General features: G+C 37.9%; 1 protein-coding gene across 1 annotated transcript; it reads left to right on the top strand.

Moving 5' to 3' along the window:
* Nucleotides 1-76: 76 nt before the first annotated feature.
* Nucleotides 77-12,773, top strand: LOC144441308 (E3 ubiquitin-protein ligase Hakai-like). Its single transcript, XM_078130869.1, has 6 exons — nucleotides 77-89; nucleotides 4,708-4,875; nucleotides 5,223-5,317; nucleotides 9,112-9,198; nucleotides 10,681-10,742; nucleotides 11,453-12,773. The coding sequence occupies exons 1-6, from the start codon at nucleotides 77-79 to the stop codon at nucleotides 12,402-12,404; spliced, it is 1,377 nt and encodes a 458-aa protein (XP_077986995.1). The 3' UTR covers nucleotides 12,405-12,773.
* The last annotated feature ends 1,577 nt before the right edge of the window (nucleotides 12,774-14,350 follow it).

Raw genomic sequence — 14,350 nt, 5'->3', positions numbered from 1 at the left:
TTTGATATCCAATCAGCGATGACACTACAAAAGGCGCCCAATCGGATCGATCGTTACAGAATGGGACGAATCAGAAATGGCGGACGAAGGTGGGTATGTGGAGAACGTCCACTTCTATATAAAACAGGGAATATAATCGTCTGTCGAGTATTGATGTTGCTCATATTTGTTTAATGAAACTCTGAAACCCATCCGATTGCATTGCATTATTTACATTTGTGCGTTACGTGTACATTCGTGAGGAAACACGTGCACAGCGTCTGCATGCACACGCTCAGATTCGCGGTACGAATATACGATGTAACTTTCATAACATTTACGACTATCAATTAATATATTTTTGAAGTTAAATAACTTGTTACAAAAGTTAGTGTTCTACTTAATGAATCGCACGTTTTCGAGGTCAGTGTAATTTTGGATAACAAGTGTCTGCTTGTAGGGTTCAGGGTGAAATCTCACTATTGTAGGTCACATGGGATATTGTATATGTACCAGGAAGTGATAAACTGTTGTACCTTTCTACACCTTCACACCTTTAATGTTGTGATATTGATGCAACCCCAACTGATTCTAGCATACTTTGAATCATGCTTCAATGATGATTGATGTATACATAATATTATAATCTGTTTCGTCGTATTATTGCAATAATCAACTGAACTTGTATAGAATATATGTGAATTGATGTTCATGTTACTAAATACATTTTGGCTCCATTGTCAACGTCATATCGTCTTAGCGTTTCAATATCTTAGACCTGTTAGGGAGGGAGAAATATAGTATTTGAGGCAATGAACAATGAGCATGCCAGCACCAGTTAGTTATCATACTCCAGTTATCAAGTCATTTGACAAGTCCTCATGGCAGGTTCAAACAAGCCTTAGAGTAGTCATCCATGTAGATCATACTAGATGTATGTGATAGCTGTAAATGACATTTGTGTATCTATGCTACTTGCTGTATCAGATACAACTGTCATGTATGTACTAAAACTGTTGTAAATGATTGACAAATTTTGTCACCAGACATGAATATTTTTCATAGTAGAGTCTAAGACAAATTCATACAAAAATATATGTTGGAATGACATCTTTGATCAGGACTGCTAAACTCATGTTAGCTAATATCAAACTGTATAAACATGTGTTTATGTAAATGGGATCATTATTTACACAAAGTGCACTGTTTGCTCATTTGTGTCAAGGCATTGTTATTGTTATATTATATGCAGAGTAGCCGTTTTGGGTTTGATTTATACTTCCATGATGTAACGGAGTACCCTGAAAGATACAACATTGTATAAAAGATATGGGGGAGAGGGAGGAAGGGGAGGAGGGCATCAACAAAGTAGACAGCCTTTGAGAGTAATGAAGTTACCATAGTGGATTATGTTATTCATAGTATCCAGTATATAGTAGTATTTTAACACACCATGAATAATTATATGGTATTCCCTAATCTTTGTTCAGTTGGAAAATATGAGTGTGATAAGGGGCCTTGTCACTATGAATCAAAGACGAATAGTTGCAAAACCCGCTACATCACAAGTATTTTCTAGCTAAATGAGGAGAATGTTTGAAAATGATAATAATTATATGTGCACAAGCTTAATTTATGGAAGATTATTACAATGATTTGAAATGTTGATGCGTTGAGTTACATGTACATGTATGTAGTATTATACTGTCTAAGTACTGCACAACCATGTGTCCTCATAGTGTAGAAAGACCAGAAAATACATCTGACACCTTTCTATTCAAATTTGTGTAACTTTGCTTTGGCATGGTATAAACTCAGACCACTAAAATTCTTCAGTGCTCTGAGGTACAAAGTGTAGAATGCCTTGATGATGGAAATACACACATTGTATTTTTGTATAATCTCAAAGTCAGTCTGTTCTAGTGATGATGGAATCCCAAGTTGTGATATCTTTCAGCCAAAGCATTAGTCTACAAATCTAGTTGTTAGACCTTCAGGCAATGCTGCTAACTTTAAAAGCAACCATAGCATGCATAGCTCTGAAGGTGCAGCCGAGTGATAGACCATTATGCAATACAAGTATTGAATACTCTATTGCATCGCTGGACATACAACTGTCTCGCTACATATATTTTTCAATATCATAAACATTCCATTCATCTAAGGAAGGATCACACAATGTCACAGAAGTTCAATAAGTGAACTTCGTTCCTAATGGGGTGGGTGGTCTGGCATCAGTGTAATTGCTGAACTTCATTCTCACACTTCTAACCAAATTTTGGCAGAAAATTTTCACTCCTTCAATGATAACAACTTTTGTGTATCTTTCTGAGATGTTGATAAGTTTTTAAAAAAATTGCTTCTAATGTGAGTTGTGGTGCTGGGTTTCTGGTAGTATTTGTTTACAATCATGTTTTTACATTACATCGATCATAGTGGTGTGACTGCTAGCACTTAGTTTTCATCATAGTTGACATCATATATAAAGCATGGTGTTTTGGAACGTGTACACACCAAGCAGGGAGTTATGGAACCTGTATACACCAAGCAGGGTGTTATGGAACGTGTACACACCAAGCATGGTGTTTTTGAACGTGTACACACCAAGCAGGGTATTATGGAACCTGTACACACCAAGCAGGGTGTTATGGAACCTGTACACACCAAGCAGGGTGTTATGGAACGTGTACACACCAAGCAGGGTGTTATGGAACCTGTACACACCAAGCATGGTGTTTTGGAACCTGTACACACCAAGCATGGTGTTTTGGTACATGTACACACCAAGCAGGGTGTTTTGGAACCTGTACACACCAAGCAGGGTGTTTTGGAACCTGTACACACCATGCAGGGTATTATGGAACCTGTACACACCAAGCAGGGTGTTATGGAACCTGTACACACCAAGCAGGGTGTTATGGAACCTGTACACACCAAGCAGGGTGTTATGGAACCTGTACACACCAAGCAGGGTGTTATGGAACCTGTACACACCAAGCAGGGTGTTATGGAACGTGTACACACCAAGCAGGGTGTTATGGAACTTGTACACACCAAGCATGGTGTTTTGGAACCTGTACACACCAAGCATGGTGTTTTGGAACCTGTACACACCAAGCATGGTGTTTTGGTACATGTACACACCAAGCAGGGTGTTTTGGAACCTGTACACACCATGCAGGGTATTATGGAACCTGTACACACCATGCAGGGTATTATGGAACCTGTACACACCAAGCAGGGTGTTTTGGAACCTGTACACACCAAGCATGGTGTTTTGGAACCTGTACACACCAAGCAGGGTGTTTTGGAACGTGTACACACCAAGCAGGGTGTTTTGGAACCTGTACACACCAAGCATGGTGTTTTGGAACGTGTACACACCAAGCATGGTGTTTTGGAACGTGTACACACCAAGCAGGGTGTTATGGAACCTGTACACACCAAGCAGGGTGTTTTGGAACGTGTACACACCAAGCAGGGTGTTTTGGAACCTGTACACACCAAGCAGGGTGTTTTGGAACGTGTACACACCAAGCATGGTGTTTTGGAACGTGTACACACCAAGCAGGGTGTTTTGGAACGTGTACACACCAAGCAGGGTGTTATGGAACCTGTACACACAAAGCAGGGTGTTATGGAACCTGTATACACCAAGCAGGGTGTTATGGAACATGTACACACCAAGCAGGGTGTTATGGAACGTGTACACACCAAGCAGGGTGTTTTTGAACGTGTACACACCAAGCAGGGTATTATGGAACCTGTACACACCATGCAGGGTATTATGGAACCTGTACACACCATGCAGGGTGTTATGGAACCTGTACACACCAAGCAGGGTGTTATGGAACGTGTACACACCAAGCAGGGTGTTTTGGAACGTGTACACACCAAGCAGGGTGTTATGGAACCTGTACACACCATGCAGGGTGTTTTGGAACCTGTACACACCAAGCAGGGTGTTTTGGAACGTGTACACTCATGTTTGAAGTCATATCTTGTACAAATACAGTAAAATATTCAAGTCAAGTTTTGGATATAGTTTCATGGATATCAAGTGAGCTTAGTAACTTAGCAACAAGATTCGAAACACTACAAATGTGGCATTTAAAGAATTTATATAACAAAATGTGACAAGGGTTATATGATTTGTTGTGTGTGTGTGTCTGGAAACTCAAGTAGACTTTATGTACTTGCTGTGAGTCAAAATGTGACCTTTTACGAAGCACTGACAGAGTTCTCAGGAGCAGCAATATTTTTCTCAATGACACCCACATGCATCGTACCAGAAATGGATGGGGCAAGCATTGCGAGAGGAGAGAGAAACACCATGTTGTGAAGAGAATTGGCTACACATTAGAGATACAAGAAATAATTGTGATGTTTGTTACTTGTTGAATTTACTGTATTTTTTTTTAAATTAAGCAAACAAATTGAGAATATCAGGAAAATGTGCAACCTTTGCATTCCATGAAAAGCCTTCTATAAATACAGACTAGAATTAGCATGCGCCCCCCCCCCCCCCCCACACACACACACACGCACACAAACAAGTCTTTCATAAATGAATACATAATTTTAGTCACAAGCTTGGGATGGACTAGCTCTCACATGAAGCTATTGTATTGTATTGTTCCTATGTTTGGTTCGTCTTGTTCATAAACAGATTTTGTATAATACGAGATATATAATTGATCTCTTTTCTGTACATTTTGATTTAAACAGATTCATTTGAACTTGATGCGGAGACCAACGACAGTTCTGGATCTCCAGCTGTTAGGAAAAACATCCCTCTCAAGTTGAAACCAAAGGGACGTGGTCGTGGCAAAGGAAGAGGCAAAGTGACCAGACCGAGAAGGACTTCAGCAAGAAGGAAATCCAATTTGGATGAAGGTATTGAAAATGTTAGCAATTGGTGAAAAATTGAATACTTAATTTATTGTTTTGACTTTTGAATGTGAATGGCAAAGGAAATTTATGTGAGCTGAATTTAAATGTTGAAATGTAGGTTTGAAGATGATTTTATTGGTATGAATCTAATGATTTTGTAAATGTTATCATAAACATATGCAATCTATTTTGTACCAACAACTTAGACTGTCAATTTGGTCTGCTGTGTCTACAAACAAAATGAATTGGTACACTAGTAACTTGAAAATATAACAGACAAAAATGTAGTATTACTAGTGAGAGTTATGGTGCATGCACCCAGAATTGACCTTTGACCTTTATTACTGTAGACGTGGTAGAGGATACTACAGATCAAGATGGAGGTGACAATGTTGGACCAGTTTTCCCACAACATCAAAATAAACAGCTACAGTGGAACTTTAATGTGAGTTGTCTTTATCTTTTTGTTTAGCTTTAAAAACTCTGTTATCTCCAACAGCCATTGTGGTCTATAGACTACATGTTTTACTTACCTTCTTCAATATTACTGCTCACTAGGATAATCACACTGAAAGAAAGTATGAATTACTGTATAACTGGTGATTGGTTTTCACTATCCATGAGATTTGTGCACAGTTACTTGTGCGAAAATAACATTGAGCAAAAATAATCCCATTGATTCAAGTTGATAGTTACATTCACTACGTTACACAAAACTACTGAGCAAGAGTCCAACATTCACTACGTTGCACAAAACTACTGAGGAAGAGTCCAACATTCACTTTTTTCCCTACATTAACATGTAAACACTATGGCACAGCCAATTTACACCACTTCATAAAACAAAAGAGTCAAGTTTGATCAATTTTTTTTTTGAAGATGGACTAATAATTAACACGTATTGTCTAGAAACTTGTCATACCAGTAGATGAATTCAAAACCATTGTATGTACTCCAGTTCAGAAAATTTGCTAACAAAAGACTATAGATAGAAGCTGCAATAATAAACTTGGAGTTACTTCTGATGAATTTTGTTTGATCATTTGTCTAAATTAGATATACATCATTGGAATAATATCCACAAGTGATACTTATTACCTGCCAATAGTTTTTTTTTTTTTTTTTTTTTTTTTTTGGGGGGGGGGGGCTTATTGCAATGGGTTCTGTCCATCCGTCTGTCTGTAATACGTCATTTCTCATCAGACATGCAATATCAGATTTCTTTCAAACCTGACACAAAGGTGACATATCATATGGGACATATGCACTTCAATTTTTTTTGCAAAGCTCAAAAACTGTAATACAAAGACACTCCACTCAAGTGACTACCCCCATATTATCTGATGCACACTATCTTTTGAGATCTTGACCTTTGACCTTGAACATGACCGTCAGGGTCAATTATCAAAATCAAGCCAAATCCTGCTAATCACAGACACATTGAATTATTTACATATTGTTAATTTCTTTTAAATCATGTTTACAAATATTGAACAAAAGAACTGTATTATTTTTGATGCTCATATCACTTTACTGAATGGCAGCTGTATTTGTAGTTAAAAATCATTATTTATACATAACTCTAAAAGTGTAATACATAGATACTCCATTCAAGTGTCTACCCCCACATTATCAGATGCAAGCTATCATCAAAATGTCATCAAAATTTCGTTGAGAGAGCCAACCCTCAGACAAACACTGAATTGTGATACTGCCCTCTCTGGCATGTGTTATTATTTAACTAGAACAACTCCAAATATTCTGTTCACTGATGTGTAATGATTCAAAAGTTTCCTCAAATAAAGATATCTTCACATTCAGCATGATTCAGAAAATGCCTAGTACATGAATATGTAGTGATTGTGAATTCAGAGCTGTGCAGCAACACATGGAAAGATGTGTAGTGATTGTGAATTCAGAGCTGTGCAGCAACACATGGAAAGACATTGTCATTGTATATCCTCTCTTTAGAATAGTTTACATGTAGATGTGCCCTTATCTGAACAAACTGACGAATATAGGCTTTGGTATTAAAATAATTGAATATTATACATTATATTAAATTTTTGTGCGCATGATTTTTTAAATCGTGTCAAGTCTCTAACCTTGAACCTGGGCACTGTACCTGGAAATTCTAATCACCACTATTCACAACCTGTTGCTGAATTGAAACCCGATTGTCGCCTAGATGCTTTTAAACCTACTACTGATGATGAAATTGACAAGGTCATTCGTACATCGCCTTCATCTACTTGCTGCCTTGACCCGATTCCAACCAAGATTTTCAAACACCCTGCCATTATACAAGTATTGTTACCGCACATTACCGAAATCTTCAATAATTCTCTACGGTATGGTGTAGTACCCGCTCATTTTAAGGAAGCCGTCGTTAAACCTCTCATTAAAAAGCCATCTCTTGATCAAGAAGTTCTTAAAAATTACCGCCCTGTATCTAACTTGCCGTTTTTGTCGAAGACTTTAGAACGTATTGTTGCCAGGAGGCTGACTAACACATTGTTAACTATTCACTGGACGAGCCATTGCAATCTGCGTACAAACCAGGACATAGTACAGAGACTGCTCTCCTTAAAGTAACAAATGACATCTTGCTCTCTCTTGATGAGAAAAGGGACGTCTTCTTGGTATTGCTTGATCTTTCCGCAGCATTTTGACACTGTGAACCATTCTATTTTACTGAATCGCTTAAGAGACCGTTTTGGTCTTTCAGATAGTGTCCTCATGTGGTTTCAGTCCTACCTCTCCAATCGCAGTCAGTGTGTACTTGTGAATTCCACCCAGTCACCATTCTATCCGCTTGACACTGGGGTACCACAGGGATCGGTTCTAGGACCTATACTTTTTAATATGTACACTTCTCCATTAGGTGAATTAGTTTCAAGTCATGGATGTCTCTATAGTTTTTATGCAGATGACTCTTCACTTTATATGTCTTGTACTGTAGATAATGAAGCTAGAATGGTTTCTAATCTTGAACTTTGTATTTCTGATGTCAGGTCTTGGATGTCTGAAAATTTCTTGTGTTTGAATGATGATAAGACTGAATTTGTTATTTTTTCTGCTACTTCGGGTGATCTGTCCACTAGAGCGATTACAGAAATTCGTGTTGGCGATGCTCTGATTCCCGTCCATTGTCAGGCCAAGAGCCTTGGAGTGATCCTTGACTCTTGTCTGACAATGAAGCCGCATATTGGACAGATCTGCCGTTCTGCCACTTTTCATTTGCGTCGTATTGCGCTTATCCGCAAATATTTATCTCAACCTGCTACTGAGCAATTAGTTCATGCATTCATTACATCTCGAATAGATTCATGTAATTCACTTTTATTTGGGCTTCCGAAGTACCTAATCAACCGTATTCAACGTATTCAAAATATTGCTGCTAGAATTGTAACTCGTTCCAAAATCACCTTTCACATCACTCCAATTTTATATCAGTTGCATTGGTTACCTGTTTCTGAACGTATTGTTTTTAAGATTTTAGTTCTTATTTTTAAATCCATTCATAGGCTTGGACCAATTTATCTTTCTGACATGATAGAACTATACGTTCCACGTCGTAATTTAAGGTCAGCTGATCAGTTCAAACTCTGCCCCATTCGATCACGTACTAAGACATATGGTGATCGTGCTTTTAGTGTTGCTGCCCCCACTCTCTGGAATAATCTCCCACTCAACATCCATCAGTCACCTACCTTATCTGCTTTTAAATCCAATGTTAAAACTTTACTTTTTAAAACTGCTTTTTAAGTGATATTTGTATTGTATGAATTGCTTTCAGCGTCTTTGATCACATTTTTTGTGGATACTGACGCTTTATAAATAAATTATTATATATTATATATTATATTATATATTTTTAGATCTTTTTTCACGTATTTTACCAGTTATTAGGACTTGTGGTGTTTTGTTTTGTCATGTCATAAGACAAAGATATAATATCAGGTGGTAACCTACTTACATCTTGAATTGGTATTCTGTTAAAGAATATTGATTTGAAACATCAGGATTAATATTAATTATCAGGACTGTTCTCCTGAGATAATCTATAGACATGTGATATCTTGTTGTTAATCCACAAGTGACTACATGTATGTGACCCGTGTAGAGTTTAGAGGATGGTACATGTGTCATTATAGCAGTACTGCTAGGTTGGTATTAAAGTTTGTTTTCATTTACAGTTCAAAACTGATATATCATATATAATATTATGTCTTACAGGCAAATCTAATTGGTGAGAAAGTAGCTGATCCAATGATTCATTGCTGTGATAAGTGTCAACTGCCCATTCTTATCTATGGACGGATGGTAAGTCAAGGTGGTGTGGATTGTAATACCATGGCCACTAGAGGGCACTGTGTACAATCATAAACTCAAGGTCATATGACTTGGCAAAGTACATGTACTGTATGTACAGTTCTGTAAATACCAAATAAACTTTTATCTATCGGCTATATGACATTGAGTTACATGTCTAGGTCAGTTGTTGGTAGTAATGATAATTTATATCTGACAGAATGAAGATTGGAAGAGAGTCTTTTTTTTCTCCATTGCTAATATCAGCTAACCCTGTCACATATTGTGTATAAGGATGTGTGTGTTATGGGTGTCTGTCCAGAGATAACTACATCATGTCACATATTGTGTATAAGGATGTGTGTGTTATGGGTGTCTGTCCAGAGATAACTACACCCTGTCACATATTGTGTATAAGGGTGTGTGTTATGGGTGTCTGTCCAGAGATAACTACACCCTGTCACATATTGTGTATAAGGGTGTGTGTTATGGGTGTCTGTCCAGAGATAACTACACCCTGTCACATATTGTGTATAAGGATGTGTGTGTGTTATGGGTGTCTGTCCAGAGATAACTACACCCTGTCACATATTGTGTATAAGGATGTGTGTGTGTTATGGGTGTCTGTCCAGAGATAACTACACCCTGTCACATATTGTGTATAAGGGTGTGTGTTATGGGTGTCTGTCCAGAGATAACTACACCCTGTCACATATTGTGTATAAGGGTGTGTGCGTTATGGGTGTCTGTCCAGAGATTACTACACCCTGTCACATATTGTGTATAAGGGTGTGTGCGTTATGGGTGTCTGTCCAGAGATAACTACATCATGTCACATATTGTGTATAAGGGTGTGTGTGTTATGGGTGTCTGTCCAGAGATAACTACATCATGTCACATATTGTGTATAAGGGTGTGTGTGTTATGGGTGTCTGTCCAGAGATAACTACACCATGTCACATATTGTGTATAAGGGTGTGTGTGTTATGGGTGTCTGTCCAGAGATAACTACATCATGTCACATATTGTGTATAAGGGTGTGTGCGTTATGGGTGTCTGTCCAGAGATAACTACACCATGTCACATATTGTGTATAAGGGTGTGTGTTATGGGTGTCTGTCCAAAGATAACTACACCATGTCACATGTATTGTGTATAAGGGTGTGTGTGTTATGGGTGTCTGTCCAGAGATAACTACATCATGTCACATATTGTGTATAAGGGTGTGTGCGTTATGGGTGTATGTCCAGAGATAACTACACCCCATCACATATTGTGTATAAGGGTGTGTGTTATGGGTGTCTGTCCAGAGATAACTACACCATGTCATGTGTTGTGTATAAGGGTGAAGGGTGTGTGTGTTATGGGTGTCTGTTTACATGTAGATAGCTACATTTCAATCATAGAATTTGATTATTAGACATATGGTGGATGTGCTACCCTTAACATAGTAATCACCTTTAGATGTTCTTTTTGTTTTTCGTCTATGTATAGATTCCATGTAAGCATGTTTTCTGTTTTGAATGTGCCAAAAGAACAGACAAGAACTGTCCAAGGTATGTGTACACTTTGAGGTCTGACACAAAAGTATAAAATTTAAAAATTCTGGAGAAGAAAAAATTTAATCGGGTATAAGGAAATAATTGTCATTAACTATATAATTTGTATTAGCTATACATGTATGTCTTTTGTCTAAGACTCTTCAATATTTCATAGTACCTGTAGCTGGTATTTGACCACAAAGTTTCCTCTTCAATTCCTTGTAACTGTCCTTAAGGCTCACAAGTCATCATTTCTCAGTGGTAGTTTGACCAAAATGTCTTGGCCACCATGTGACAACTTCAACATTCAGCACTTACAAATGAGTAACACACATGCAATTGTATCTTTTAATGCAATATTTTATAGAAGAAAGTAATATTAATTCACAATCTACATTTCCCATTCTGGGTTTAATTACTGAAAGAAGTTTTAAGATGTTAAAAAATGTTTTATTTTAAGTGTAGTTTTCTAACAGATAGAATTTTTTTTTGGAGTTTGCCTGTTCAGTTACCGTTCTAAAAATCCACATGTGTAGTAAGAGAGCTTTCCATCACATCATACCTATATCTTATCTTAGATGTTGTTGTCTCAGAATGAGAAAAAGCCAAAAATTTGCAATTCTAACAAAACTGTCACCAGTCCAATGTCATGTAAACTTGATCTTAGTTGAAATTCACAGTATTAATTATGAACAGAACACTAATTTCATTGTATCTTATTCCAGGTGCAAGGATTCAGTTCAAAGAATTGAACAATCTCATCTTGGGAGTATTTTTGTTTGTACATATGGTGGCAGTAAGCATGGACTAACAGGCTGTCGACGGACATATCTTTCTCAGCGAGACTTACAGGCCCATATAAACCATCGTCACAATAGGCCGGCGACAGCAGAAAGCATGCCACCTCCCCCTGTGCAAGAACGGAAAATTCATGAACAGAGATACCAAGATTCTTACCATAATGTCCCTGTAGCTCAAAGAAGCATGCATGAACCAGTAATTTCATACAGAACTGAGGAGAGGAATGAACATCCAGTGGCACCAACTCCATATCAATCTTCCATCCCAGTTGTGACTGGAGGGCGGACAAGTAACTTAATAACCATTCCCATCCATGATTCTAACACTGAACAGGTACAGCATCGGGGAGGGCCACCACCAGGACAACATATGTCACATCCATATTCTGGGCAGCCATCACACCCAGTGCCCCCACCACCCCAACACTCCTACCCAAGTCAATCACAAAACTACCAAACATCATCTCACAGTGGGCCACAAATGTCTTACTCAGGACCTATACCTTCTGGACCTGGCCATCAGCCCACTCAGTTTAACACAGCCCCTCCGCATCATGGTCCCCTACCTCAACGATTTGAGGGTGGACCTCCCCCTAGGTACAGTTCAAGCCCAAGACCTCCCTTTGATGATGAGAGAGACAGCATGAGTCCCCCTTTTGCAAGTCCTGGAAGTCATAGTCCGAGGCCAGGTGGCTGGCCAATGGGAGGACCCCCACCACCCCCACCACCACCTCCTCCCCCTCGGGTCCCCCATCCTGGTAGAGGAATGCCAGGACCGAATATAATTCCACATTCATCAACTGGACCTCAACAAAACATGGGACCTCCTATAGGACCCTCGGACAAGTCAGTTTACAGTAGGCCATATTATCAATAGCATTAAGTTGTTGCCTTGTTAATGTGTAGTTAAGAAATTGAAAGTGTTACGAATGAGTGTGGAACACGTTTTATAGTCAACATGTACAGAAATCAAACAGGGTTTAACTTTGAATAAGTACCTTGAAATGAAAAGACACTGTGCTTCATATTTAAACACATCAGCCAAATGTCTCAATTGTGATACAGTGTGGATTACCAGCTTACAATGCATTGTAATATTTCTTTGTAATATTATTGTGAAGATTGATGTATCCCCCCCCCCCACCACCCCTGCAAAAGTCTGCAAAAGTGCCATGTTTACTCGATGCACACTACTTTGAAGAGACTTAAGTATCCAGTTGAAACATAGCTACATGGCAAAAGGCACAGTGATGTTTCTTGTCTTCATTGTCATCCAAAACAAGATACTGGTACAATAATATGTTAATTGTTTATTAACCAGAGTTCTGCTGGGAAAGTGGCTTTTATTTCTTCACTTTGTCTCTGTTTTTTTATTGTATTTGTAGTTTTCACTTTCCATTACCCAAGTTAACGTTTATCAAATTTGTTACAAGTCAATAATAACTTACTGAACACTTTCAAAGTTAAATCAGATCAAATTACCTTCAATTTTGTTCATATTTTCAAAGATAAACCAATCTGTAATAGTGAAGGTGGGCACCACTCCATGCTGAATCTTTAGTGCTTCTTAAAATTAATGTGTAATATTGTCAAGACATTATGTAGTGAAGTCAAAGCCAGCATTGCAGTATTCCAATTCTTTTATGATTCATTGAGGTAACCTGGAGCCCGTGTTTTCTATCATCGGCAAAGAAATGATCTGTGATTTATTTCACATGACTTTACTTCATCACTTACCATGGCGACCAAAGTTAGCAGCTAATCACTTTGTGTAATGTAAAGTCTGTTATTACCATCATTGTCAACTATACATCAACAAGCAATGTGAGCATAGTTATCATAGCAAACATTTTGGGATGACACATGAAATTATTTCCATTCTCATAATCTGTGCATTATCAGCAATCCTCACATGGTAATTTTACAGTGTAACTGTGTTATCACAGTGTTCTGTATAAAATGGTATTGCCATGTATACTGCATGGACTCCAGGCTATGATCAACTTTCAATGATTTTTAGCTAACTGTAGCCATAAAGCCATGGCTATGTGTCAAGCCAGATGTGATAACATCTTTCACAACTTAGCAAAAATGGTTGAACATAACAAATCACTTTCTTTGTTGCTATATCTAGTCATGAGTGATGCGAGTGTAGTTAGGTTTAGAAACAGAAAACTCACATGGTTCTCTTTGTTTACAAGAAACTTCTGATTTTTCCTCTGCCATTGCATTGATTGTTGAGGTTTGAACCATTTCAGTTTGTCTGTTACATTGTAAAAGTCTTTCTAGAAAGGCTCCAGGTTCTGGTGAAGCATAGATTTTGAAGAGGTCTTTAATATTGCACTGTGTAGTACTATATCTTCAAGGGATATGTTTTCACTGAAAAGAATTGGCCTATTTTGCCTTTGACCGAATTTCGACAGATATAGAAATGTATGCATGATAACTAAGAGTAAGAAAACACCAGTGAGAGAGATGAAAATAGATCCCAAATGAAAATGTAGTACTTCAAAGTATTTACAGCAATCCTCAAAGCTGCAATGTGAATCTTGTACATTAACAATGATAGTACAATTCATTTAACAAGCATAGCCCAAGGCAAGGAGACTGTATGAAGTGTGTAGGGCTTGAAAATAAGTTGCTGACTTTGATTGAAATATTTCAGAAGGCGTGCTATGAGTCACTCTTTAACATAAATGGAAAAGTTTATTTACAGGAGTAAAACTTTCAAAATGGATGTCATCCACTTACTGGAAATCAATGGTATTTTGAGATGCTTGTGGATTATTTAGCCTTGCAAGCCAGCTAGTAAAATTATATGAG

This window comes from Glandiceps talaboti, chromosome 1 (genome assembly GCF_964340395.1).
Source record: "Glandiceps talaboti chromosome 1, keGlaTala1.1, whole genome shotgun sequence".
Taxonomy (NCBI): Eukaryota; Metazoa; Hemichordata; class Enteropneusta; family Spengelidae; genus Glandiceps; species Glandiceps talaboti.
This window is presented reverse-complemented; position numbering and strand designations above follow the sequence as displayed.

Excerpts from the sequence above, each read along its gene's own strand:
- LOC144441308 (XM_078130869.1), top strand. Across the intron at positions 4,876-5,222 it reads GAAATCCAATTTGGATGAAG|ACGTGGTAGAGGATACTACA; the intron begins GTATTGAAAATG and ends TTATTACTGTAG. Across the intron at positions 10,743-11,452 it reads ACAGACAAGAACTGTCCAAG|GTGCAAGGATTCAGTTCAAA; the intron begins GTATGTGTACAC and ends ATCTTATTCCAG.